Source organism: Stegostoma tigrinum, chromosome 31 (genome assembly GCF_030684315.1).
Source record: "Stegostoma tigrinum isolate sSteTig4 chromosome 31, sSteTig4.hap1, whole genome shotgun sequence".
In the NCBI taxonomy this organism is placed as follows: domain Eukaryota; kingdom Metazoa; phylum Chordata; class Chondrichthyes; order Orectolobiformes; family Stegostomatidae; genus Stegostoma; species Stegostoma tigrinum.
Window position 1 is genome coordinate 35,464,033 of NC_081384.1, and position 27,604 is coordinate 35,491,636.

The 27,604-nt window shown below is 41.2% G+C and overlaps 1 protein-coding gene across 4 annotated transcripts in view; it reads left to right on the forward strand.

Moving 5' to 3' along the window:
- Nucleotides 1-27,604, forward strand: part of tlk2 (tousled-like kinase 2) — a 161,473-nt gene that overhangs the window by 50,840 nt on the left and 83,029 nt on the right. For all 4 annotated transcript variants that reach the window (XM_048560672.2, XM_048560673.2, XM_048560674.2 and 1 more), the window contains 5 exons: nt 21,272-21,340; nt 22,320-22,392; nt 24,208-24,251; nt 25,669-25,767; nt 26,810-26,905. In XM_048560672.2, the coding sequence (XP_048416629.1) occupies nt 21,272-21,340; nt 22,320-22,392; nt 24,208-24,251; nt 25,669-25,767; nt 26,810-26,905 (381 nt within the window). The remainder of the gene's footprint in view (nt 1-21,271; nt 21,341-22,319; nt 22,393-24,207; nt 24,252-25,668; nt 25,768-26,809; nt 26,906-27,604) is intronic.

Below are 27,604 nucleotides of genomic sequence, written 5' to 3' on the forward strand. Positions count from 1 at the left end.
TGTCTGAAAGCATTGTGAATTCAAGATTATGAATAACAATTTTTTTTTCATTAGGGTTGCTGTTTGATTCTGACCCACCTGGCTGTTTCAGGCTTCTCACTACATTGCTCAAGTCTAAAAATAAGCCAGGCCATAGTCCATGTTCTCCCCTGCTGTTTACTTTCAAGGTTCAAGGGCAGAGATATAGATCGAGGAGAGCATCTTGTTTGTAAAATGGTTATGAATATGCCATGTAATGGGATCTTTTATAGCTGCAGTAAGTTTAAAAACAGTAGGCCATTCAAGCCCTCCTGTCTGTCCCAGACAGATCATGGCTGATCTAGCTCCATATCCCTTTTTAGTTAATTTTGTTGTTAAGCAAAATTATCTATCAAATTTAAAACTAGCAACTAATCCAGCATTTACTGCCATTGATAGAAGTTTATTCCAAATCTCTACCACTGTTTTTGTATAAAAGTGCTTCCTAACATTCTCCTGAATGGCCTGCCCCCCCCTGCCATTCCAAAATCCCCAACCAGTTGAAACTTTATCTGCTCCTAAAAATTATCCTGTTAATATGTTGAAGACTTTGATAAGATCATCCCTTAACCTTCTAACTTGAGAAAACAGGCCTAATTTATATAGTCTCCTCATAATTTAACCCCCAAAGTTTAGGTATTATTGTAAAGCTACATTGTACTCCCTGCAAGGTTGAAGGCTATTGCTCGTCAAATAATGAAACTGTTGAGTTTCATTGGCTTAACTTTTTTATTTCCTCTCCAGAAGTACCTTTTTTTAATTAAATGTACTTTCATTCTTCTAAGCTCTAAAGAATGAGTGACAATCTGTTTTTATTTAAAAATTCCTAATAGTTGAAGAGCCTAAAAACTATTGTGTACTGTCCAAGGATAAATGAGTCACCTATTTAGGATTGGAATCAAAAAAATTCTCTTGAAGGAGTCACTTCTGAATAATTGAAATTCTCTACTCCACAATGTTGGTTGCTGAGCCATTTGAGTATATTTATGACTGAGATTGGAATATGTTTTATAGATCTTGTGAATTGAGGGTGATGAGTATCAGGTGGGCAAGTTTTTAATATCACAGTTGAAATTTTTAGGCTTATTAATCTGTGGCATGTGGGCATTGCTGTCTAGGATATTTCCTACCTATCCCTAAATCTCCTTGCCAGTTGCAGAGGAGGTCTACCTTGTAGACAGTGTTGTAATGGCAGCATGCTGACTGCATAAGAAAGCTCCAAGATTTGACCAGCAAAAGTTACAACAGCAATACAATTCCAAGTTAAGTTAGTGTAACTTCATGAGGCCGGGACGTTGGATGCCTTCAAGGCAGAGATCGACAAATTCTTGATCTCCAAAGGAATCAAGGGCTATAGGAAGAGTGCAGGGACATGGAGTTGAAATGCCCATCAGCCATGATTTAAATGGCGGAGTGGACTTGATGGGCCAAATGGCCTTACTTCCACTCCTATGTCTTATACATAGACGAGAACATCATAAGACCATAAGAACATTATGATTGGGACCATTGGTTTGCCCTTGCCTTGGGTGTTTGCACATCTATTTTGCCTATGTTCCAGACTCAAATGTTAGCACATTAATAAAATTGTTAAATTGCCTAAAATAATTTAGTCTTTTAATCCACATCCACTGATTTTTGTGGATGAGCACCAGGTGGGTCACTGAGTGGAATAAGACGTTCTAACCAAAAGTGTGCAGCAACTAGTTTAGAAGTGGACTATCTGAAATGGATATAATCTTATGAAATATCATTCCTCCACCTCCTCCTCCTGGAAGTGCTTCAGAAAACAAATTCTCATCTTCAAAGCATCAACAATATTGACAGCTTTTGTACAAGGATTTCAAGCCCAAACACAAACTGTCTTGTGAAGGTACTTCCTTATCCATTGTAAATAAGGAATTGCTGCTCTCAAAGGATAAATCCTAAAGAACTGACTTCTGTGAGCACCCCAGTGATACAGCAGATGTTACAGTTGTTGGACTTGAGCCATCGAGTGTGTTTGCAAATTTTCTGTCATCCTGGAAACTTGCATCCAAATCGATCTCCAGCTTCTGCCAGTGGATAGGTAGAATGATAAATCTGACACTGGAACCGGCCTGAAAGGTATCTGTCATAGGCTGCCATTCACGAGGTGAAATGGCTGTTTGTTTTAATGACAGAAACCTGACACCTTTTTTACAAGGTGGGCACAAACTGCAGATTTAAAAACTTATTTAGGGAAATGCCTAAAATGAAGGATCAAACTTGGGCAGGATTGGGTTTAATTTTTGAAAAACTGAGTGATATTCATATTCCAACTTCAAGGATCTTCTATAATTGCAATCATTTTTTGAATATAATGAAATTTCAGATTAAACAGATGGGAAGACACTAAATATAAATAACTCCTCATAGTTTCCTCCTGCATCGGGTTAGTACACTTGTTAGAACATATCTAAAGATATAACACATTCCTGGTTATCAACTGATGTAATGTTGCCTAGACTATACGTATTACATAGAACATAGAACATAGAACAGTACAGCACAGAACAGGCCCTTCAGCCCACAATGTTGTGCCGACCATTGATCCTCATGGATGCACCCTCAAATTTCTGTGACCATATGCATGTCCAGCAGTCTCTTAAATGACCCCAATGACCTTGCTTCCACAACTGCTGCTGGCAACGCATTCCATGCTCTCACAACTCTCTGCGTAAAGAACCTGCCTCTGACATCCCCTCTATACTTTCCACCAACCAGCTTAAAACTATGACCCCTCGTGCTAGCCATTTCTGCCCTGGGAAATAGTCTCTGGCTATCGACTCTATCTATGCCTCTCATTATCTTGTATACCTCAATTAGGTCCCCTCTCCTCCTCCTTTTCTCCAATGAAAAGAGACCGAGCTCAGTCAACCTCTCTTCATAAGAGAAGCCCTCCAGTCCAGGCAGCATCCTGGTAAACCTCCTCTGAACCCTCTCCAAAGCATCCACATCTTTCCTATAATAGGGCGCCCAGAACTGGACGCAGTATTCCAAGTGCGGTCTAACCAAAGTTTTATAGAGCTGCAACAAGATCTCACGACTCTTAAACTCAATCCCCCTGTTAATGAAAGCCAAAACACCATATGCTTTCTTAACAACCCTGTCCACTTGGGTGGCCATTTTAAGGGATCTATGTATCTGCACACCAAGATCCCTCTGTTCCTCCACACTGCCAAGAATCCTATCCTTAATCCTGTACTCAGCTTTCAAATTCGACCTTCCAAAATGCATGTATTGTAATGCACTTGGCAAAACTGCAACATTCACTTCTTCATTGCACCTCACTTTCCAAGTCAGATCTATTGAAGTCACTTTAATTTGCATTTTACCCTGTTAGGAGTTGACTGAAGAGTATCTCTCAATCTTTATGCAGTGCTTTCCAGCTTAGATTAGTATGCTTAGATAAACTAGCAGGCACACTTACTTTTCAGGTGATTTAAAACCTTTATCGTTTTATGGGCATTCAGATGTTCCACCAAGAACAACATGCGCATGATACTTTTAGTAATAGCAACATCAGTTTTGCCTGCCAGCAAACCTCTCTGGAAGTCCTGCATTAGGTAGTGGAAGGCATGGAGTTAGTTTCTAAACTATCAGGAATTTCAAGTGCAGTGACAAGGCACAAATCCGGGCAAAATAGCCAGCTGCGGTAAAGACACACTTGACTTGGTAATAAAGAGAACTCTTACCTGGTGCATTGAGGGATAGTGAATACCACAATTATACAAAGAATATGCTGCTTGTCAATAGCATCAATTCTCATCAGTGCTAATGTCTTTTCTAACTACTTGTCCTACAAAAATCTAATTTAAATGTTAATTCTCTTCAAGTTTCAGCTGATTATTGTTTTCTCTTCGGTGCATAATTTGTGCTAAAGAAGGAGAGAGATGTTAGTTTTATGTGTCAGGCATGCGATAGTTTTGATACCAGAACCAGCTAAGGCATAGGCCGTGTGCATTTTACACCAGTTCAGTGTCCTATGCATTCTCTATGCTTGGATGAAGATGCTTGGACAAGAATCCTCTGTCGTAATGGAGAGATGCTTTCATTACATGCCGGCAAGCCTGATGAAATGAGTATCAACTTTAATAGGAAATGGGACATAGTTGTCCAGGATTTAGCCCTGTAAAAAAATAAAGATTACCTCAAGCTTGTGTCATAAGGCTCATTAGAGAGTTGACTAACATGGAAATTTGTAGTAATAGAGATGGTATTGAAACCTGACAAGCCACTTTTGCACTTTTGAGTTATAAAATGGCTTGCAGTAGAAGCAATGCTTCAGTAAACTGTGTACGACAAACTGGTGTCCATGGATCTGATGACACAGGAGAAAAAACAGTGCACAAGCAACTCAGTCGTGGTTACACATCACCGTTCTATTCGTACTGGAAGTCTTCTGTGCTGGCTGGGGAGGAGTTGCACCATCTTCAATTAACTTCACTGTAATTCAGCTGTACTCTTTGAGATGAAGTCATATGTTTATTGGAAGAAATAAAGATGTTTCTGCCTCAGACAAACATTGGTAGCATTGAGCTCCACAGTGTGCCCATGTTTCAAGTCAATGAGCGTACAAGTGCTGAATGCTAACACCAGCTACGATAGTGTCATAACAATCAAAAACAACAAGGTTGTAAATTTCATAAATTTGAGTCACTGAATACACACAGCCAATTCAGTAAATTCTGCTCTTTCAACACTCTTTCTAATCTGATTATTGAAATTATCTTTCAACAAAGCATGGTTCAGGGAAATCTGTACTTCCTATCGTAGCCTTATTTAAAATGTGCATAAGATTTACACAATTTGTTGCACAGGAAGCAAACTTTGAAAATGGATTTTTAATAAAATCACTAATTAGTGTCAACGTCAAAAATAAGAAAATTCAAGAACTCATTCAATAGACACACTTAGTTTTATACAAACTGGGTATATTACCTTCCCTCAAATGTCCTTTTATATTGTCTAATCAACTCATTCAGAGATAGCACCTTGGCACAAGTGGGGCCTGAACCCATGTCTCCTGGCTCAAGGTAGGGACACTGCCTCACAAGAAGTCAAAGCGTTTTGACTTTTTTAACTATCTAATTAAGATGACATTGTGGAGGTAGGCTACTTCTACGTGCATGGTCTGTAGCCAGATGTTACAAGTAGTAGAGATCAGGCTTGAGGGGAGATCTAATAGAAATGTACAAGATAATGACTGGCTTAGAAAGGGTGGATGCTAGAAAGTTGTTTCCGTTAGGCAGGGAGACTAGGACCCATGGGCGTAGAATTAGAGAGGATAAATTTAAAACAGAAATGAGGAGACATTTCTTCAGCCAGAGAGTGGTGGGCCTGTGGAATTCATTGCCACGGAGTGCAGTGCAGTGGAGGCCGGGACATTAAATGTCTTCAAGGCAGCGATTGATAAATTCTTGATCTCTCAAGGAATCAAGGGAAATGGGGAAGTGGAGTTGAAATACCCATCAGCCATGATTAAATGGCAGAGTGGACTCGATGGACCGAATGGCCTGACTTCCACTCCTATGTCTTATGGCTTAGCATTTCGATCTTTATGCTAATCTTCTGTCAATGCCATGTAACCGTGAGCAAACACTCCACAGCTTCCTCCATCATAATGTTAGCCGGGGGGAAAAAAAAGGAAAATGAAGGAAATGCCCAAAGGATGAAAATAGAACAAGGCATGTAGAAACTGAGTGAGTCGGAGTGGAAGGAGAGACTGTCTAACGTGCGTGCCCACGCATCCATCCATCCATAAAACTTGCCACTCAATAGCAAGCAGGATTAGGAGATTCCAAAACCAACATAGCACATCTAAACTCTGATGTGGAGGTGCTAGTGTTGGACTGGAGTGGACAAGGTCAGAAGTTGTTTGGTGTCATGTGATTTCTGACCACATCTAAGATCAGCAGTCCTGCCATGCCTAGTCATGGATCATGGTGGACATTTAAACCTCAAACCAGAGAGTGAGACTCTGCAAATAATCCCTTCTTCAGAAATGACAGAATCCAGCCCATCAGTGAAAAGATAAGGCCAAAGCATTTACTGATGATCCTGTGCTTCCAGAGGCACCATTTTTTAAATGTGATATCAGCAGTAATATACAGCAATGTCTTTCTCACATCATTTTCACCAGCTCTGGAAGTAAATGGGAGTTATTTTTCTGTGGTCTCTCAAACTAGGTGCATGCTGATACAGTCAGAACTGTACATAGTTCAACTGCATAGTTGAGCCAAAATTGGGACAGAGGTGGGGCTGCTGATTTAGGCCATGAATAGCAGGGGTGTTCCCTTTTCAGATGTTGATTGAAATAACTCCACAGGTGCTGGTATCCCATCGGCAAGTCACCCTTTGTGGAAAGTCCTTTACACTGTTGCAGCTCTGAGTGCCAGAACAGCTGATGCTCTCTCTCTGTTTATTTGTGCCAGGGCTCCCTAATTGGACCGGTCTAACCTCATCAATCAGGGAACTCATTCTATGAGGTCCACCTGGCTGACCTCATTCCAGTCACTACACTGATGAACCTGCTGAGTATTTCTGATTGGCAGTTTCTTTCTTTTTATCGCATAATAAAATGGTTCCCTGATGTGACCATGTACTTCAACAGAGTATCATGACTCATTGGGGTAGTGCGCTGGAATTCAAGCCCCATGTTTCCAGGCATTATAGAGCCATTAGAACTGTACAGCGTAGAAGCAGACCCTTCAGTCCCGCTCCTCCATACTGACCAAATATCCTAAATTAATCTAGTCCCACTTGCCAGCATTTCGCCCATATCCCTCTTAAACCCTTCATAACATACACTCATCCAAATGTCTTTTAAATGTTGTAATTGTGCTAGCCTCCTCCACTTCCTCTGGCAGGTCATTCCATACACAAGCCATCCTCCGCGTGAAAAAGTTGCCCCTTAGGTCTCATTTAAATCTTTGTCTTCTCACATTTAAACGTTCATCCTCTAGTTTTGGACTTCCCCACCCTGGGGAAAAGACCTTGGCTATTCTCCCTATCCATGCCCCTCATGATTTTATACATCTTTGTAAGATCAGACCTTAGTCTCCGACACTGCAGGGGAAAATAGGCAAAGTCTATTCAGTCTCTTCCGATAGCTCAAATCTGACAACACCCTTGTACATCTTTTCTGAACCCCTTCGAGTTTCACAGCATTCTTCCTACAGCCAGGGAGACCAGAATTGAATGCAGTATTCCCAAAGTGGCCTGATCAATGTCCTGTACAGGTGCAACAAGGACCTCCCAACTCCCATATCCAAGGCACTGACCAATAAAGGCAAGCGTACCAAAAGCCTTCAATATCTTGTCTACCTGGGACTCCAGTTTCAAGGAACTATTAACCTGCACACCAAGATCTCTTTGTTCAGCAGTGCTCCCCAAGAACTTAGCATTAAGTACATAAGTCCTGCCTTCATTTGTCTTTTGAAAATGCAGCACCTCGCATTTATCTAAAATAAACTCCATCTGCCACTGCTTAAATCATTGGCCCATCTGATCAAGGTCTCCTTGTATTCTGAGGTAACCTCCTTCACTATCTACTACGCCTCCAATTTTGGTGTCACCTGCAGACTTACTAACCATACCTCCTATGCTCACATCCAAATTATGTGTACAAGTGACAAAAAGCAGTGAACCCACCACTGATCCTCGTGGCACACTGCTGGTTGCAGTATTCCAGTCTGAAAAGCAATCGCCTACCACAACCCTCTGTCTTCTACCTTTGAGCCAGTTCTGTATCCAAATGGCTGGTTCTCCCTGCATTCAATGTGATGCAACTTTGCTAACCAGTCTACCATGCGGAACCTTATCGAATGCATTATTGAAGTCCATATAGATTGTGTTCACTGCTCTGCTTTCTTCAATCGTCTTCATTACTTCTTCAAAAAAACTCAATCAAGTTAGTGTGACACGATTTCCCAACACACACAACCGTGTTGATTATCCCTAATCAGTCCTTGCCTTTCCAAATACAAAGAAATCCTGTCCTTCAAGATTCCTTCCAACAACTTGCCCAGTACTGTCAGGCCTACCACTCTATAGTTCCCTGGCTTTTCCTTGCCACCTTTCCTAACCTTCACAGTTGTAACAAATGTGAAAAGATTTAGTCAACCTATTCAAAATTACCGGTTTATCAGACTTGACTAGTTAGATTAGATTAGATTCTCTACAGTGTGGAAATAGGCCCTTCGGCCCAACAAGTTCACACCGCCCCTTGCAGCATCGGACCCAGACCCATCACCCTCACACACCCCTGAACACTACGGGCAATGTAATATGGCCAATCCACCTAGCCCACACATCTTTGGACTGTGGGAGGAAACTGGAGTACCCGGAGGAAACACACGCAGACACGGGTAGAATGTGCAAACTCCACACAGACAGTTACCCGAGGCTGGAATCGAACCCGGGCCCCTGGCACTGTGAGGCTGCAGTGCTAACCACTGAGCCATTGTGCCACCAAAGTTAACTTCACTTAAGAGAGCGCTGACCAGGTTTCTGTGCTTAACAAGAAGACAAGTTTATTACAAGCAAGCTATCTTTAACCAATGGCACTTGGGAAATTTGAATTGCCAACTGGACTCTCTATAACTTGAACTCTGCCCATTTTAAATTACCCCTCCCTCACATGGACAGATACAGAAAGACAGGCAAAAATGCAAGTTAGGGGAACACAGGGCTCAATGGCTAGCACTGCTGCTTAACAAGGACATTCCTCCCCTTAACATTCCACCTGCAGATGACTGTCAGTGTGGAGTTTGCACAATCTCAACGTGTCCGTGTGGGTTTCCTGGAGGTGCTCCAGTTTCCTCCCACAGAACCAAGATGTACAGGTGTGGTAGATTGGTCAGGCTAGGTGGATTAGCCATGGGAAATGCAGGAATACAGGGATGGGGTGGATCTGGGTGGGATGCTGCTCAGAGGGTTGGTGTGGACTTGATGGGCTGAATGGCATGCTTTGACACTGTAGGAATTCTATTCTAGTCTATGATTAACGTTTCAAAAGCACTAGTTTCGACCATAGGATTCAATTAGTTGTTTTCTTTCTCCTCCATTTCAGTTTTTTTTAGTTATTTTAATATATTTGTTTACACACCGATGCTCTCTTTTATTCACTGGTTGAGAATTCCTTGTTTCATTGTCTTCCCGATTGTCTACTTCCTTCAGTAGGGGATTTTCAGAGAAAATTGGAAGAAAGCTAGCTGTTGCTAGAGGCTTTGTGGGAGAAAGCAACACTTTTTTTTACATGCTTTCCCTTTGGGGTTATTCTCTCCTGCACTGGTCCCACACATGTCAAAGTCACCTGCTCAGGAACCAATCAAAATGTTGTGTAATTATCTCTTATTTCAGAACTCATCAGTTGCATGGTGTCTGCTTTTGATCTCACTGTTCCAGGAAATATGTCACATTGTATACAGCTTGTAATGTCCTCCCGTAAACATTATTTTCAAGTCTGCAGCCATTTCTTTGCACAGTCTCCTCAGTTTCAAGTAGTATCTTCCTTTTGATATTTGATTTGATTTAATTTGTTTATTGTCACGTATTTTGTTACAAAATACAGTGAAAGGCGTTGCATAATGTAACCACTGTCTGGCGCCATCTTAAAACACAGAAACACAACCTGAAACACAGAACATAAAGGCAGAAGTATAAAGAAATAAAGTTCAACTTTACAGTCCATGTTAAATGCTCAGCTGTGGGCATGGAGCAGCCAGCAAGCATCAAGATTTATCAGCAAACAGGGGCCTGATATCAAAACTATTTAAACTTGTGCAGAAGCAAAATTGTACCTAGCTCCATTTGCAATCATTTCTTCAAAAAACATTTTCTTAAAACAAAGCAATTTCCTAAAGCTAGTGTTAGCAATATAGGCCACAGGTCCAAAACTAAAGGAAATGAGAAGATGTCTTTACAAGTAATCAGCTGAGATGCACTGGTGACCTGGTTTCTTGTGCACCTGATAAAGAAGGAAGACTATTTGTATAAAACCAACAGCTTCCATTTTGATTCTGAACCTTTGATTCAAAGAGCAGATTTCCTGGAAACTTCTTTGACATCTTTTCAGTTAGCTTAGGTTCTTGGAACTGTTCTTGCAGAAGAGAGAGGGAATCAGCAGATTTGGGCTCAGTCCAGAAGCTACCAAATGTTTGATGAAAAAGTGATAATTCTGCCTGTCAGTGTTTAATCCTGTAAGCTGTAGCTGAGGTTTATTAGATAATGCCCCAAAGGTTTATGAGCAGTTCTAACGTGTACTGTCAAATGTCTGCTTTTGTTCTAACAAAATGTCTGGCTGTTCAGCGGAATTCCAAAATTAAAAGAGAAAACAATTTCTTATAGTGAGGTCCTGCTGAAAGATTGCATACGGCAGTCCCAGTACAAGGAGGAATCCTGTCATTTGAGATCTGAAATAGTGGTAGATAACCAAGATCTAAAATGGAATTGTACAATCAAAACAAATGACCTATACTTAAAAATAACAGATGAGATATTCCATGAAGGGAAGTGACTGTAGGAACAATACTCCAATTTATGGTGTTGTTTATAATTTTTGAATTTTTTTTCCACTGCTGTATAAATATTTTTAACAGTAATCAGACTTGAACTATTCTTTAATGAAAAATGTAGTACAGGAAGCTGGAAACATTTCTTCTGTGAGCATAAGCATTTTAGAAATTTTCTTTGTTTCCACACTCAGAAAACCCCACCTTCTCAGGTACTTCTGTGTTTAGGGTGTCAGTAGTTGAAATCATGATTGCCAATGATGACATTATTAAAATAGGCAATGCTTATTAGACCGGTGGCAGTCCCATTTCCATAAGTCACTTCACCATGTTTCTTCCTTTGCAACAGATGGCCATACCATTTCAACCTCTTGACAGCTGTTTCCTTCAATGGTCCTGCAATCCTCACCGATGTCCTGGTTCCGGGTGTTGTCCTTTCTCATTATTCCAAGGTGACATCAGCAGTCATGTGTTATTTGCATTCATCATTGTTCTCTCCTTGAATGCTGCCCAGGTCTTTGCACAATACAATGCCAGTCTTCTAGATTCTTCCTTTCAGTTTCAGTGATACTTTTGTATCAAACACACTCCGCTGGACTACTTCTCAATTACCTAATATTCTGCAGCACTCCCTTGGGATGAGGTCAACTTACTTCTCTTCTGTTTGTTGGTCCTGAGGTATATGGGATGGTTGAGCTTTCGTACTCTCCTTCCACTGTTCGTGCTTTTTTCTACATCTGAAATTGTTGGCTCCTTAATGGGAGCTGTCTTTCTTAACAGAGCAATCTTGGGCCAGAGATACCCATGAGTTAGTAGTGATATTGAATATTTTCTCAAGTTGTATTTCAGGACGCCCATGTGGCGCTTCCTCGGCCTTCCTAGTTACAGCATGTTATGACAAAGCTCAGAGTAGAGAGCTTCACTTTGGAAGTCTTGTGAGGCATGCAGATGATGTGACCTGCCCACCATAACTTTGATTGTAACCCATGCCACAAAACTGGCCTGAGAGACGGCATTAATATTGGAACACCTCTCTTGCCAGTGTATTTGCATGATTTTGCAGATGTATTGATGGTGAGGGATTTGAGGTGGCTGTTGTACAATGCCCATGTTTTCCATGTGTGCACAAGGGCAGTTAATACTATTCCCCTGTAGACCATGAGCTTGGTAGCCGGTTTGGAATCTTTGTCATCAAACATTCTGTATCTCTGAGATAGTAGGAACTGCCGATGCTGAAGAATCTGAGATAATGAGGTGTAGAGCTTGATAAACGCTGCAGGCCAAGCAGCGTCAGAGGAGCAGGAAAGCTGACATTTCAGGTCGAGACCCTTCAGAAATGGGGGAGGGGAAAGGGATTCTGAAATAAATAGGGAGAGGGGGGGCGGCGGATAGAAGAAGGATAAAGGAGAAGATACATCGAGAGGAGACGGACAGATCAAAGAAATGAGGCTGGAGCCAGTAAAGGCAAATGTAGGTGGGAAGTTAGGAAGGGGATAGGTCAGTCCAGGGAGGATGGACAGGTCAAGGAGGCGGGATGAGGTTGGTGCATAGGAGGTGGGAGTGGGGCTTGAGGTGGGAGGAGTGGTAAGGGAGGCAGGTGATGGCCAGCCGTGATGCTGGCCGTTGGAGTTGATGTTCACCCCCTGTATCCTCACTGAGAGGATACCCTGAAGGTACGGGAATTGATCTACCTTTTCCAGTGACTTTCTGTGAATCTTGACATTTTGAGGGACAGTATTGTGGAGCAGGCTGACAATGGACCTATTGTCGTCTGGATTGTTTAGCATAATGTTGATGTTTGCACTCTCTGTTAATGCATCAACAATAGGTTGGCTTCTTGAGTGTGCACACGTCCAAGTATCACTTGCACACTGCACCTCAGTGACAGAGGTTAGGATGACCTTGGTTCTGGATCGGAAATGACACATTTGAACAATTTTCTCTCTATTATGTAGAATAACCCAACACTAGTAGAAAGTATCATGTGTATGGGGTTTGTGTATACATTTGGTCTCTGGATCCATCAGTGAGGATCACTGCTTCCACAACATCACGCAGCAGGGAGAAAATTTGTACAGGCCACCCAATGTGAGGTGAATGCTCTATAATTCCATCCATTTGACAGTTTTGAAGGCTTTTGAGGTCAGAAAAGTTACTGCTGATGATCTCTGCATTTGTTTGTTGTGTAAATCCTGTCCACTATGCCTCATGATGAATAGAATCTGTATTACTCTGGGAAGGTCTCTTCAGCTACTAGAATGAGGCAATTAAGGATTCTTACAACTGCTTTCTTTGTAACAGGCAACCAGGATAATTCTATATAGTTACAATAGTCATGACTCCTTTCTTGAAGATGGTCATAATTACAGCATTTTCGAGATATCCGAGCATGTTGCTCTCCTTCCAAGTGATGGTATTGAAGTGTGTTTATGAGACAAAAGTACTTATCTGCCATAGGTTTTCGGATGAAGGTTTTGTCTTTACCAGTAACTTTGTTGGTCCATAAGTGTCAGATAACCTTCACAATCTCCTATTAGGCTGAGATTGTGCTGCGATTCAGTTAGGTAGCTGGCTGTGGGATGCGGTCAAGGGCACTTTCATCATAGATTGAGCCTTGATTGAGGAGATCCTCAAAATACTCTAATGAACACTCACTACCCCTGTGTCCTTGATCAGTTTCAATCCATTTCTAATTCTCTTTGGAGTATCTGCTTGAGCGCCTAGACCATAGGTAGTCTTGATTGGGCTAAATGCTGTGTTTCTTGCACTATTTCTGCCCTTTAAGTCACGGGTTTTGTCTTAGACCTTAGTCTTTATTTTGTACACCTGCATTATTTCTCTTGACTATTGTCGGTAATTTCTGTTCAGGAATACCTTGTATTGTGATTTCGTAGCCCTTAGATCTGCTGGTTGTTTTTCATCAAATCAATTTTCCCTGATATGGAAACCCAATTACAGATATTACTTATGATGGATTTTCAGGCAGACCAGGTGCAACGGACATTTGTGGTTCCTGTGCGCTGAGCATTGCTCTGTTGGCTGGAAGGCAGCGACTGAGGGCTTTCCTGTGGCAGTGCTTCTGCTGCTGTTGCTAATGTTTTAGGGCCAGGCTGATGTAGGTAGCGGACTGAATTTGGCAATGGTTGGTCAGCAATCACCAGCTCCTGGCACGGTGCATGTAGTGCGGATATCCTGTCAGTTCCTTATACAGATGATGGTGCAGTCAATCATGTATCAAAGTCTGGAACAATGGTGTTGCCATAAGTTCTTGTATTCGTATCTGACAAAATGGGGATTTCATGGCCAAACCATCTTTACAACATGTTGTCAGGAAGAGGACATGAATGCTGTTTGTTTTTTCATGTGCCTATCCAGAGGCCTGCCAATTCTGGTATTGAAATCATCAAGAAGAATCTACTTGCCCCTACCTTTGGAACATGGGTGAATAATTGATTATGGCTGGTGCAGAATTCCTCTCTTCGGTTCTGTTGTTTCTAGGTTTGAGTGTACACACTGGCTGTGGTATACTGCTTTTTGGTTAGTATGAACTCAAGGGTCATGAGGCATGCGTTTATCCCACGAGGCACTCACTGAGCAAATCAAAAAGTTTGTTTTTTAAAGCTAACGCAATGGTGTACCTGTTCTTCTGGCTTACCAGAAGAAGGTGCATCTGCCAACTTGATCTCTGAGCTGGCCTTCTCCTGCCCATTGTATCTGTCTCAAGGCAGTGATGTCAGTTCCATAGGCTTGAAGTTCCCAAGCAATGATGGCAGTGTAACAGTTTAGGTCAATGTTGCAGTGTTTGGCCATTAGGCCCCTTATGTTTCAGTTGCTGAGTTTCATTTTGAAGAGGTAGAAGATGCACGTGGTGGATTGTTTTTAACTTTGACTAGCTGCTCCAAGCAGGCTACCCCACAGTTCTGGCAGAGCCCATTGGCAGAGGTAACAGACCGAAGTTCCCCCTAAGCCATGCAGCCACTGAGAAATTCCATGCGTATCATTTGTAATTGTAATGAATGGCTTCGCAGCAGCAAAAAAAAACAGGCAGTATTAGCTGAGACTTGGAGACCAGGGCCTACTGCCTCGCATAGGAATAACATACACCTGATGCTCCTAACAACCCATCTATGAGCCAGCAGTCCTGTTCGCTTGAGGATCAGTGTTTGACTGGAAATGGTGCTGTATATCATTCAGCCCCGTTTAAGATCAATCAGGACATGTTGGCATAGCAACACTATGGCTTGCTCTTTTCTGGTAATTGTCGCTGTATCCTGTGCTCTGATCCAGTGCCGCTGCTTTTTCAAAAAAAATTTCTTTTCCTCACTGGCCTTGCCATTTTTCACACTCTGATCCCACCTAATAGCTCTGTCATCTGCAAACATAACTGAGCATTCCACTTCCTTTCTCTCTTAATCAGTTGGAGCATGAATTGCAGTTTTTAAGAGAAAGGTGCTTGATATCATTCCTTGGTGCAAACCAACCATTGCTTCAAAACTCTAATGTCTTCTTCCCACCCCGTTCCCAAATCCCAGTGATGCTTGAATCCCAAAAATCTTTCCTAGGTTTCCACTATTTTTCTCTTCATGAGAATGGAAAGAAAACCCACTGCAGATTGTTTTGTGTGTTTTTTTGGTTGAGATTATATAAATAAAAATGGGACCAGGCAAGTACGGATTCAGGCAGCAGGCAATAACACAAGCAGTTGTGGAGGATACTGTGTTCAACCGTATCATAAGTTCCAGACAAAATGTGAAGGACCAGAAACAAAAGTTTAGTGACTGTTACGTGAGCTGTCATTTGTAACTTTGAGAAAGAACCATTTTCAACAGAGGCAGAAGCAGAAACCTGTGTGGATCAAGAAAGCAGGACACTAGAGGAAAGCAGAATGGACATGATGCAATATTTTGCAAGGACAGAGGGGTCAAGAATTGACAATAGCTAATTTGAAAGAGCAAGGTGCCTAAGAGAAGAGAACGTTTTAGTATCAGCTAATGTAGAAGACATGAACAATGGTAGGGTGGTTAGCAGTTCAGGTGGGATTGGGGTCAAGGGAGCAGGTGGTGAATCTCATTGACAAGATGAACTTGAAGAAGGCTTGAGGAGACATAGATAAGTAGATAGTGCTGAGAGATCAGGATTAGGGCAGGGAGGAATCATGAGGTTTGGCTGGTGGAGAAGGGAGGCAAGCAGCCAAGACATTTAAGTGGATAATGACAAAGCGATCCATGCGCTCCTCACATCAGTTGAAGGAACAGATGCAACGAGACCTGGATAGCATCCAGATTTGGGCTGATAAGTGTCAAGTAACATTTACCTTTACATCAGTATCAGGCAGTGATCATCTTCAATAAGAGACTGTCTAACCACTGCGCCTCAACATTCAGTTGTATTATCATCAACAAATCCCCCTCTATCAACATCCTGGGTGTTTCCATTGACCAGAAACTCAACTAGATTTTCCATATAAATAGAGTGCTACAAGAACAGGTCAGTGGCGAGGAATATTGCAGTGCATATCTCACCACCTGACTCCCCAAAACCTGTCCTCCATCTATAAGGGGCAATTCAGAAGCGTGATGGAATACTCCCACTTGATTGTGTGAGTGCAACTCTAGCAACACGTGAAGCTTCCAGGGTAAAGCAACCTGTTTGATTGGCACCTTGTCCAGTCACTCCCTCCACCAGTGATGCTCAGCATCAGCAGAGTTTATCATCTACAAGATGCACTGCTGAAATTCAATAAAGGTCCTTAGGAGCATCTTCCAAACCTACAGCCATTTCCATCTAGAAGGACAAAACCAGCAGATACATTGGAACACCACCACCTACAAATCCCCCTTTAAGCTACTCACCATCTTGACTTTGAAATATATCACTGTTCCTTCAGTGTCACTGGGTCAAAATCCTGGAATTCCCTCCTGCAGGGCATTGTGTGTCTATCTACAAATATACTATAGGATTCAAGAGCAGCTTACCTATGGACAGGCAATAATTCCCAGTCCATATCCCACAAAAAGGGAGAAGGGTGTAAGAAGGTGTATTTTAGAGAAGAGATGTTAGAGCATAGCTTGGCACTTCAGGAGAATTTTGGAATAGTGAACAAAAGCAGATAGTGCATCTAAATCTCATGGTGAGCAGCTAGTGGTGGATCACTGGAGCTTAAGGGAGCTGTAATGAGACTGTAGCAGGGAAACAAGCAAAGTAAGCGAGAGAGGAATCATGGATTCCCTACAGTGTGGAGGCAGGCCACTGTCAAGTCCATTACCACTCCTCTGAAGAGTATCCCACCCAGATCCACCTTATCCCTATAACTCTGCATTTTCCATTGCTAATCCAGCAAGCCTGAACAGTATAGGCAACTTAGCATGACCAAACCACCTAACCTGCACATCTTTGGACTGTGGGAGGAAACCCACGCAAACATTGTGAGAATGTGCAGACTTCACACACAGTAGTCTGTGGGTGGAATTGAACCTAGGCCCCTGGCTCTGTGAGTCAGCAGTGCTAACCACTCTGCCAATGTGATACCCAGACAACTCGGACTGAAAGGTGGAGGTGGTGTTAGGATTGAGCAGGTCAGGAGTTACATCATTGACAGATATAGAGGGCCAAAGGCTAGAGATGGGATTTTGGAAATGTAGTAAATGATTTAGGATAGAGTTTTTCCAGGGCCAGACACAATGAAGTGAGGTTGGGCAGGAAGTAGGTGAAGAGTGATTGATTCTAAAGGAGTAGCGAATCCGTTTGAGATGATATAGTTGTGGAAATGGCTATGAGTATGGGTTGGGGAGTCTATATAGTAGAAGAAACTAAGAGATAACAGAAATACGATAAAGTCAGGGGAAAGAGCATGGTGAATTGAGATGATGGTTGCAGCCACTAAAGGTGAGAGGCTTCTCAGTGCACAGTCTAAAGGAGGAGTGCATAAAGATGGCCCAGTTTAAAAATGTGCATGTGTGGTTGGATGTGAAATGGAATAATCGACTTTCAAAATGAAAAGCTACAAATTACAGAACAGAAATAGACCAAACCTAACTGCGGAGGCTGTGAACCACAATTCGTTAGATTCTAACACAAGAACAACTGTGGCATGTTTCCAGCTACAGGACGTAACAATAATGCCACAGAAAAGTGATGGAGCGTAACATTGAATATGGCCAAAGGCTGTTGTTACATTCAGCTTTTGCACTGCTCAGCGCCCTCCCAAGGCACCCAGATTTAGGAGGTGTCCAATTTTGTTTGGTGGTATGTCTGCTGTCCACATCTTCTGAACCCCTTTCTCTCACTTTATCCCAGGGCTGGCATTTGTGGCTATTTTAACTAGCCCCATTTCTGGTTCACAACCTTCTCTTGTTAAATCATAATATCTCTACAGTTTTGAATCAGGCCATTTAACACATTGAATCCACACCGACTCTCTGCACTGCATTCCACCCCCCACTCCACACCATATCCTTGTAACCCTGCATTTCCCATGGTTAGTCCACCTGGCCTAAACATCTTTGAACTGTGGGCAGAAACCAGAGTACCCGGAAGAAACACTGGGAGAACCTGCAAACTCTATGCACAGAGTTGTCCGAGGCCGGAGTTGAACCTGTGCTCCTGCCACTTTGAGGCAGCAGTACTAACCACTGCGCCACCATTGAGCCCATTGTTAGAATGTATTAACATGAAACTAATCTTTAAAATAAAAGTTGTCAAGAAAAATATAAGATTTTATTGTGACTATAAAAGTCTAATGCTGCGCTTTATAATTTCAGATTATTTTAATAAATATTACTTTGATGTAAATAAATCCCTTAAGTATGATAGCTACCCATGATTTAAATAATGCTTTTGATTCAAAGAACAGGTTTTATGGTTGTGACCTTTATTGTTTCCAAATAGTTTCATTTTAGATGGTTTCATTTTGAATGTATTGCTAGAAGCTCTTTTAAAAATTAGAAGATCATAGCTGAAAAATTATCTTAATTTTATGCATTTTTAGTTTTGGTGACTGTATTGAAAAATTATTGTAAAATTAATGTTGTAATTCAGAGTTGATTATATTTTAATTTCTTTCTATTGATGCATCTAGTATGTGTACTTTGTGTAGTACTTGTGCAAAGTATGTATGCTCCCAGGGGCATTTGGCAAATTTCCAAGTGCACTGCTTGGAATTCCGAAGTTTTTGCCTTGTGTCCACGCCTATAATAAAACCTGAAAATCTGTTTTTAGAAACGTTTTTCAGATAGTGAATGTCGTAAACTCCTCCGTTTTCCATTCCTGCTCGCTCCTTGAAAATGGCCATTTCTTTGCCTGTGGCAGTTCTTCTCTTCCTTAAGAGTTCTCTGCCCAAAGGCCAGTCTAACCCAGAGTGTCCTGATGTCCACCACTGGTAGGGCAAGTAGGAACGTCTCCAGTCCAACCCAGCTGGCACAGGAATCAAACCCCATGCTGTTGTTACCAATCTGATTCTCACTAGCATTTTAGCCAACTGCCAAGCAGCCCATGCACACTTAGGTGTACATTTTGTCGTCAGAGTTATGAATAGTGATTACTGCAGGCTCCAACTGTTTCCACCATGTGGATGACCAGGATACAGTCTCCTGTTCTTGCTACCTGCCGTTGGTATAAAATTGGAAGGACTTACATATTGATGTTTGAGGTGTTTGGCCACACTGTGAATGTGCCTTTCTTGTTTGCATTTTTAAAATTTCATTTGATACAAGGTAACAAAAATTGGTGATGAGCCAAAGGATGGGCATGTTTTAAAAACTTTGACAAAGTACATGTGGAATGGTTGTCTCCCCAGCAGAAGTGTCTAGGACTAGTGTGCTAAATGTCAGAATAAGAGGTCACCCAGTTAGAACAGAGGTGAGGAAGAGTTTTTTTTCTCTCTGAGGTTAGTGAACCATGGTTATGGTGAAGCATTAGGAAAGTGAAGTTGCGGGCGCTCAGATCCGCTATAACATCATTGAATGGCAGAGCAGACTGGATGATCTGAAAAACCTGTAATTATGCACTTCAACAGGAAAAATAGAAGAGCTGAATATTATTTAAGTGGAGAAAGACTACAGAACAAAGGAATTTGGGAGTGTTTGTCCATGAATTACAAAAAGCCAGCATCCAAGTTCAGCAGGTAGTAAGAAAGTCAAATGGAATGTTGCCCTTTAATCCAAAGGGAATGGAGTGTAAAAATAGATAGTATCTTGCTCAACCTGTATAAGGTACTAGTCAACCACAGTTGAAATACTGTGAACCGTTTTCGGCTCCTTATCTGAGGAAAGATGTACTAGCATTGAAGGCAGACCAGAAGAGGTCCACTCACCTGATACCAAGTATGAAGAGACTGCCTTATGACTGGTTGGTTGAATAGATTTGAGTCTGCACTCATTGAAATCTAGATGAATGAGAGGTGTCCTTATTGAAACATGCAAGACATTTTTAGGGGATTTGTAAGTGGATGTGGAAAGACTGTTTTTCCCTTGTAAGTGAGTCTAGGATGAGAAGGAATAATCCCACAATAAAGAATCACACATTAAGACAGAGGGAGAGGGATTTATTCTCTCAGCATGTAATGAATCTGTAGAATTATTTATTGTAGAGAACAATCGAAGCTAGGTCACTGTCTACTTCAGCCTTGAATATATGCAAACAGATTTTTAATCAGTAAGAGCATCCAGAGTTGTGGGGAAATGGCAGGAGAGTGAAATTGTGGATTACTAGATCAGCCATGATCTCATTGATTGGCAGAGCAGACTTGATGGGTTTGCATCTTATACTCCTACATCTTAGGATCTTATGACCATCAAGTCCTGGAGTAGCCAGAGCTTCTGGTTCACGGGTAGAATTGCTCCCCACTGCACTGCAATATATCCTGTCTATATCTAGACTAGAATACAGTTGAGATTTGCGCGACTGGTGATGGTTGTGTAGTGTACCATTGGGACACGTGCAATAACGTAACTTGTAGCCATGGTTCAGTGACACTGTGGGTAACGTGACTTAATGTTGCAATAACTTCTCAATCCGCTATCTGAACATCCCATTGGATTTATGTAAAAGTCATGTTGTGAAAACCTACTGAGAATAGAGGAAAGCAGAATTAGAGTTCATGTACTTTAATCTTCTCACTCTCACATTCATGATTTTAATTATTTATGATTGAGAAATTTGAATGCTTATATGTATGGACTGCCAGCAAGTTATTTTACCCGAAGGATATCACTTCATCTGCCCTCACCGAGAGTCTGCAAAAGATGTATTTCCAGCAGGGATCATTGTTGGTGGACAGCAAAAGGATTTCTGGACTCTTTTTACAAAGCGCTACTTGACATTCAGCATTTCCTGCTCTAACCCTGGCCACGTGTATCAAAAGTGTATTGACTGCTGTGTGTAGTATCCAGCCTGTACTCCCGACTGTTTTCCAACAAATACTAGTGGTTAGGTTTTAAATTGATTTAGTAAAATGCGAAAAGTGACAGGAATCAAAAGCAGGCCTGCTCTTTCACCTTTCTATCTGTAGTGTTCGTTAATCCATTATTGTGAAAATTTCACCGCAATAGATCAATATTTAATTTCCCTGCTGTGAATTATTCTACTCTAGGGCATTTGGGACAACATCTGTCATGAGTATAAGAATTTTACAGTGGCCAATTCTGTTCCACTTGATGACTGAACTAGGTAGCAGAGATGGATTAAATAAAATCTAACTTATTTTTGTTCTTTTGTTGTAGATGCCAGTAAATGAATCGTCCAATCAGAGCTTGTGTAGCTTGGGATCTCTGAGTGATAAGGAATCTGAGGTTAGTAATTGTTGGGGATAATGGGAACTGCAGATGCTGGAGATTCCAAGATAATAAAATGTGAGGCTGGATGAACACAGCAGGCCAAGCAGCATCTCAGGAGCACAAAAGCTGACGTTTCGGGCCTAGACCCTTCATCAGAGAGCTCTCTGATGAAGGGTCTAGGCCCGAAACGTCAGCTTTTGTGCTCCTGAGATGCTGCTTGGCCTGCTGTGTTCATCCAGCCTCACATTTTATTATCTTAGTAATTGTTGGGTTGTGACGTCTGAAGCCTTTGTTATTCATGTGTATTGAACAAGCAAATAGCATTTGGCCTTTAGAGTTGTATTTTCTCTGTGAATCCTGTACTCTAAATTGACACAAGACTTGAAAGCAGAACAAGTATGCAACTCAACTTTGTACTTTTTTAATAATTCAACATAATGTTGAAATAACCTATTCCTCAAGTAAGTTAAGGAGCTTCAAACACAATCTGCATGATCACTGGTTTCTTTCTCTTTCTTCAATGTGGTGTGAAATGTTTTGAAATTTCTGTGCTCAGCTGCATCTACAGATGGACCATTCTTTGGAAAGACAACATATCAAAAATTGAGAGATCTGGTTTAAGTTAGGGACTGGGGATCAGACCATCATCTGTGTCTGATAACACAGAGCATTCTGGTATTACTGTAAGACCGAGTGTGGCACCAGTGATGGTTCTGTTCTTGACCAGTTGACTCCCTATCACAGTTGGCTCACTGCTTTCATTGGGAGGACCCACTTCGCTATATATTGGAAGAAAGCAAAGGGTCTGTTGTCCCTGTTATAATTCATGTGCCATCACCCCTTCCCTTCACTTTGTTATTTTTCCTTTCCCTTGGGTGTGCTGAATGGAGCAAGATAAGTGTGATCAGCTTCTAAAAATTTGGTCAAGCATGTTGAAACTTTACAGAGCAACGAAGTGTCAGCTTCAGGCCAAATCTTTTATTCTTTCTCTTAGACACCTGAAAAGAAACAAAGTGAGCAGCGAGGGAGGAAACGAAAAGCGGATGCGTACAACGAGGCCAATCAAGGTAAGCCTGAGTGCAGTCATTTTATTTCCAGCACTATGCTCAATTTTATAACGCCCTACCCTGTTGGCGAACAGTAGATTTAGAACGTTGTTTTGTCTTTATTTTAAAGAAAAATTTTTTGAAGAAATGATTACATATGGAATAAGGTGCAATTTTGCTTCTGCATTAAATTATTACATTAAATAGTTTTAATGTCTGGACCCTGTTTGCTGATAAATCTTGTTTCTCAGATGGACATGGAAAGGCAAACCCATTTCTTACTGGCCCCGTCTGCAAATACCTGCATTTATGTAGGGCCTTTAACATGTTAAGAAAGCCCTAAGGTGCTTCACAGGATTACCAGAAGTTTAACCAGCTTCTGCATTCAAAATGGAGGAAAAGTTACTTTATACATAATTGTTTAGTTCTTCGTTTATCTTCATATGATCTGCACATGCTGTAAGAAAAGTGAGAAGTAAGCTGTCCCTGGGGATTGACCTATTAATTTCAATGTGGGTCAGAGAATTGTGGAATTTAACTCAACACAGAAGGTGGTCAGTCAGCCTGCTGAGGATGTGCTGACTCTTCTAGCAACACCATCCAATCATTCCCAGTTCCTTGATCTTTCTTTACAGCCCTATTAAGTTTTTTTTTCAATTTTCAGCAGCTTCACAATTCTCTTTATCTGTTACTATTTAATCTACTTCTGCCATCCTTTCAGGCAAATCAGAATTAAGATGGGAGAATTGAACTCTCTTTCCCTTATGAAGATAGTGACTTGTGTTAGGGTGCAGTTCCATGGGGTGTTAATGGCCTGGATGGTGAGAGTTGACAGCTGCTGCATGAGAAGTGAGGACCGGCATCATACAAATTGATGGTCTACATAAGTGCACTTCACACGTGGTTAAAATAGGGAGCAGAAGCCTTACTGTAGGAGTTGTTCATATATTTTGCAGCTTTTCACTGCTGCCAAAAACAACAGTGATCAAGACCTGAATCTGGAGCCCTACAAGGTTTTGCATTTGCATGCTGGACAAGAGACATATAAAGTGCCTTTACAGAAAATATAGACAAAAGCTTTTTATAAAATAGGGCAAATGATTTTAATATTGTTTCAATTATAATAAGGCAACCTTTTCTGAGCCACTGGAGGTACGATTATGGGAGCTTTTGTATATTTTGCAATATTCTGAAACAATTTTGGATGCATTTATGTAACATAACATACATACTGTGATGGCACCTAGACTGGTAGCAGCTTTAATTTACCTTTCTAATGTAAATCCAATTGAAAGAAGTTTCTCTTTGCCCATAATTCTGAGAAGGTATGCAGCATAGTTGTATGTGGGTCAAAGGGAATGTTTTGAGGCAGTTTGATCACTTTAAATTTTTGAATGCAAATGTGGGAATGATACTCCACCTAGTGGTGGTGTGGACCACAAACAAAGCCCTGTTTAAAATTGACATCTGTAAGTGATTCCCAAGGGTTGAGAGACCTGGCATTAAAAAGGAATGTGAAGCTCGAAGCTTCACAGATGGCTTTTATAGGTAAAATGAAGTAGGAGTGCTGAAGGAAACCATCAGTCTGCCTAGCCTTGGATGCCACTTAAGTTCAGCAGCAGTTACATGTTCCTGTCTTTGCCATAATCATCTGCTCTTTTTGGCCTTGGAACCGTTAACTAAAGTGGTTGTCTTGAACAATCCAGTTACAACCTATTTTGTTCAAATTTGTTATTGTTACTTGGAACCAGTGAGCAAAAGGAATGTCAAATTCACCTTTGAACTTGAGGAAGTACTTTCTTCATGATTGCTAATTCTTAATTGTTTGTTTTGTAGGCAAAGGCACTCCAAGGGGTCATAAAATTAGTGACTACTTTGAAGTAAGTTGCAAGGTTTTCAATAGCTATATACCGCTAAATTGAGCACTTATTAATTGTGTGGATTGCCTTGTCAGCAGCATGACAAATAAAAGGCACATTTATTATCTATTGTTGTTATTGTCAGGTGACTGTGTTCATGGAGAGTTAAGACTGGCTTCGAAGAATTCACCTATTTTAGTGAAAAATTAGTAAATGAGGCCAAGTGTAATTTTATATTTATATTTTTTAAATTTCAACTAGTGAAACATTTAATGTAAACTGTTCTCGTTCCCCAGCCCCACCCTTCCTCTATTTATTTAAGGGCTCCGATCCAAAACATCAGCCTTCCTGCTCCTGTGATGCCACCTGGCCTGCTGTAATCCTCCAGCTCCACACTGTTATCTCTTAAATCCCTACCTAACGCACTGGGAGTGTATTCACCACATGGACTCACAAAGAAAACTCGCTTTTACCACTGCAACTAGGGATCAATGATGACTGACAGCTTTACCAGTGATACCGCCACCACAGTAGTTAATTTTAAATAAGTGGTCACACTAGTGCGTTCTGTATTAAACAGCTATTTTCGATTATTCCCTTGAGTTTCTTAGATCCTCAGCATAGAGTGACTATCCTTTAACAGAGTGGAGACTTCTTAAAAAAAACAAAAGCAGAAGTTACTAGGGAAACTCAGCAGATCTGGCCATCTGTGGAGAGAAAACAGAGCTAACATATCGAGTCCAGTGACCATCCTCCAGAAGAATGGAATTGTTAACAGCTACTGCCAGACTTCCTGAACTTCTCCAGCATGTTCTATTCTTGTTTGTTTTTAATCTTCTTCATCTTTGCCTTATTATCATAGAATTCCTAAAGTGTGGAAGTAGGCCCTTTGGACCATCAAGTCCATATTGATCCTCTGAGGAGCATTCCATCCAGACCTGGTCCCCTACCCTGTCCCTGTAACCCTGCATTTCCCATGGCTAACCCAACAAGCCTACGCATCCCTGAACACTATGAGCAAGTTAGCATGGCCAGTCCACCTAACCTGCACATCTTTGAATTTTGGAGGAAACCCGCATGATGGGAGAGAATATGCGAATACCACACAGTAGTCTGAGGATGGAATTGAACTTGGTTCCCTAGTGCTGTGAGACAGCAGGGCTAATCACTGAGCCACTGTGCTGCCCTAAATGTTAACAGTGTTATATGGAAGCTTTTTAAACCTAACATTTTAGTATAGTGTACTTTACCATTTTACCTTGTTTAAAAAGTAGATTTGAGGTCAGACAGATTTTTTTATTGTGAAGTGAAGTTGGCAGGAAAGTTTTTTTGCTCTGCTTTATAGTCAGTGCTATTTCTGTTTTCCCATCTTGTATAAATGGGAAACAATGGATATGAATCAGAACTGTATCATAACTAAATGGTGTTTATGTTTCAGTTTGCTGGCGGCAGTGTCACAGGCACTAGTCCAGGGCGGAGTGTACCTCCTGTAGCTCGTTCGTCCCCGCAGCATTCCTTGTCATATTCATCACCTTCTGTGAGTACTAAATACTTAATAGGAAATGTATGTAAATTAGTACGTGTCAAGCTGCATAATAATTTAATGCATCATTGCAACACTGATTCCCTAAGTCAACTCCACCCTGGTTAGAGCTTTCCATGGGGCACCTTAGCGTGATAAAGTGATACTAAACCACACAGATTGGGAAGATTGCAGTTCAAAATTAGACATTTAGTTGCAGATATTACTTAATACTAGGCCTCCAGATCTCCAGTGCCTGTAATTTGTACTCATTGAGGAAGAAAAGTAGATGGCCGAACAGAATAGGAAACTGACAAGAAATGAAGCACCCAAGTAGTAAAATTCTTTTTCAGGAATTTAGTGGCCTATCTGCGTGGCCCCAGTTGGATGGAGAAGGGGCAAAGACAGACAACTGATTTATAGGCTTTTACTGTGTTTTGTTGGTTTGGGAAGTGTTTGTTTTCTAGATCAGTATTCCGCGTTCTTTTTTAAATTTAGATCTATTGTAGCCCATTGAGTTGTTTTACAGTTTAGCATGGAAGAGGAAGCAAAAAAAAAGCAAATGGATGTCTGGATGCCTTATTCAACAAGATGGGGAGTGAAAAACAGAAATTGCATGGGTTGGATAAAGAAAGTAGAACCGTTCTAGGAAAGGCAAAGTTGTGGGAGGAGAAAGATAGAACTGAAGGGATAAGTACCTTTTGATGGAGGGTGAAGATCATGAAAATGCCATTGTGGTCAGTTTGTAAAGGGCTGCACACAACAAATAATAGAATAAAAACTTAAGGTTATGACCTGATAAGAAATCTTAGCCCCTGGTCAAAACTGTGTAAGAAGTTGGTAAAGCTGTGCAATGCAGTGATGCCTTGGTACTGAATGGCAAGAGTTCACTAGCCATTTGGGAGAAGTTGCCTCAACCTCTTTACTCTTTAGTATATTCAATAGAAATTCAACAGATGGTTCATTGAAGCGGGTAGACCAGAGTGGTAGTGATTAAACCGAGTTGGAGCAGTTCAAGATTTGAAGATTTACATGGTCCTTCTGTTTTAAATCTGAGGTTCAGCATGGCAGTCCTTCGTCAGTGGGATCGGCCAACACAGAACATTCCTGTAGTTCACAAAAGATCATTAATGTACAACACAAACAATTACAGGTATGTAATGCACGGATTGCACAAATGCTGCCCTCCTCATTTTCTGATTTAGCTTCAGCTTCATAGAACTTTTCATTCCCCCAGTTAAATGTCATTTGTAGCAAAAGTTAAATGGAAATTATTAAAATACATAGTGGAACCCCAAAGGAGATGGTAAATGAAGTTGGCTTGAATACTCTTCCAGTTTGCCCAAAGGAACAAGTTTTAGGTCGTGTGTTAATAGGGGGAGAGAGAGAAAAATGAGGTTTGCTGAGATCAAGAAGGACAAACTGCTCGAGTCATCAGAAAAGCATAAGGAAATTGGGGAAGCCCTAAAAAAAATTTTGGAGTGCTACTAAATATGAAGTTGTGCAGGAGGACTGGGAAATAAGCATTGTCAAAACTGCAGAGTAATAAGTAGGGGAGAAAGTAATTACAAGCAACCAACTCAGTTCAGAAAGAGAGATCATGTCTGGCAAACATGTTCTGTTTGGAGATGAAGGAGAGAAGTGGTAGGAGAAACGCAGTGACTGGACCTCAGAAAAACTCTGAAAGGTTACCAAACAGCGGATGTGGGAAATTGAATTAAACAGTTTTATTGCAGTTTCTAAAAAAAAGTTGAAGGGTGATTGTGGTTTTCTAAAACCTTTGAAAGACGGTAATGTTAATGCTACCCCATTCTGGTTCTGTTCACTGTATGTCAATAATTTAGGATACAGG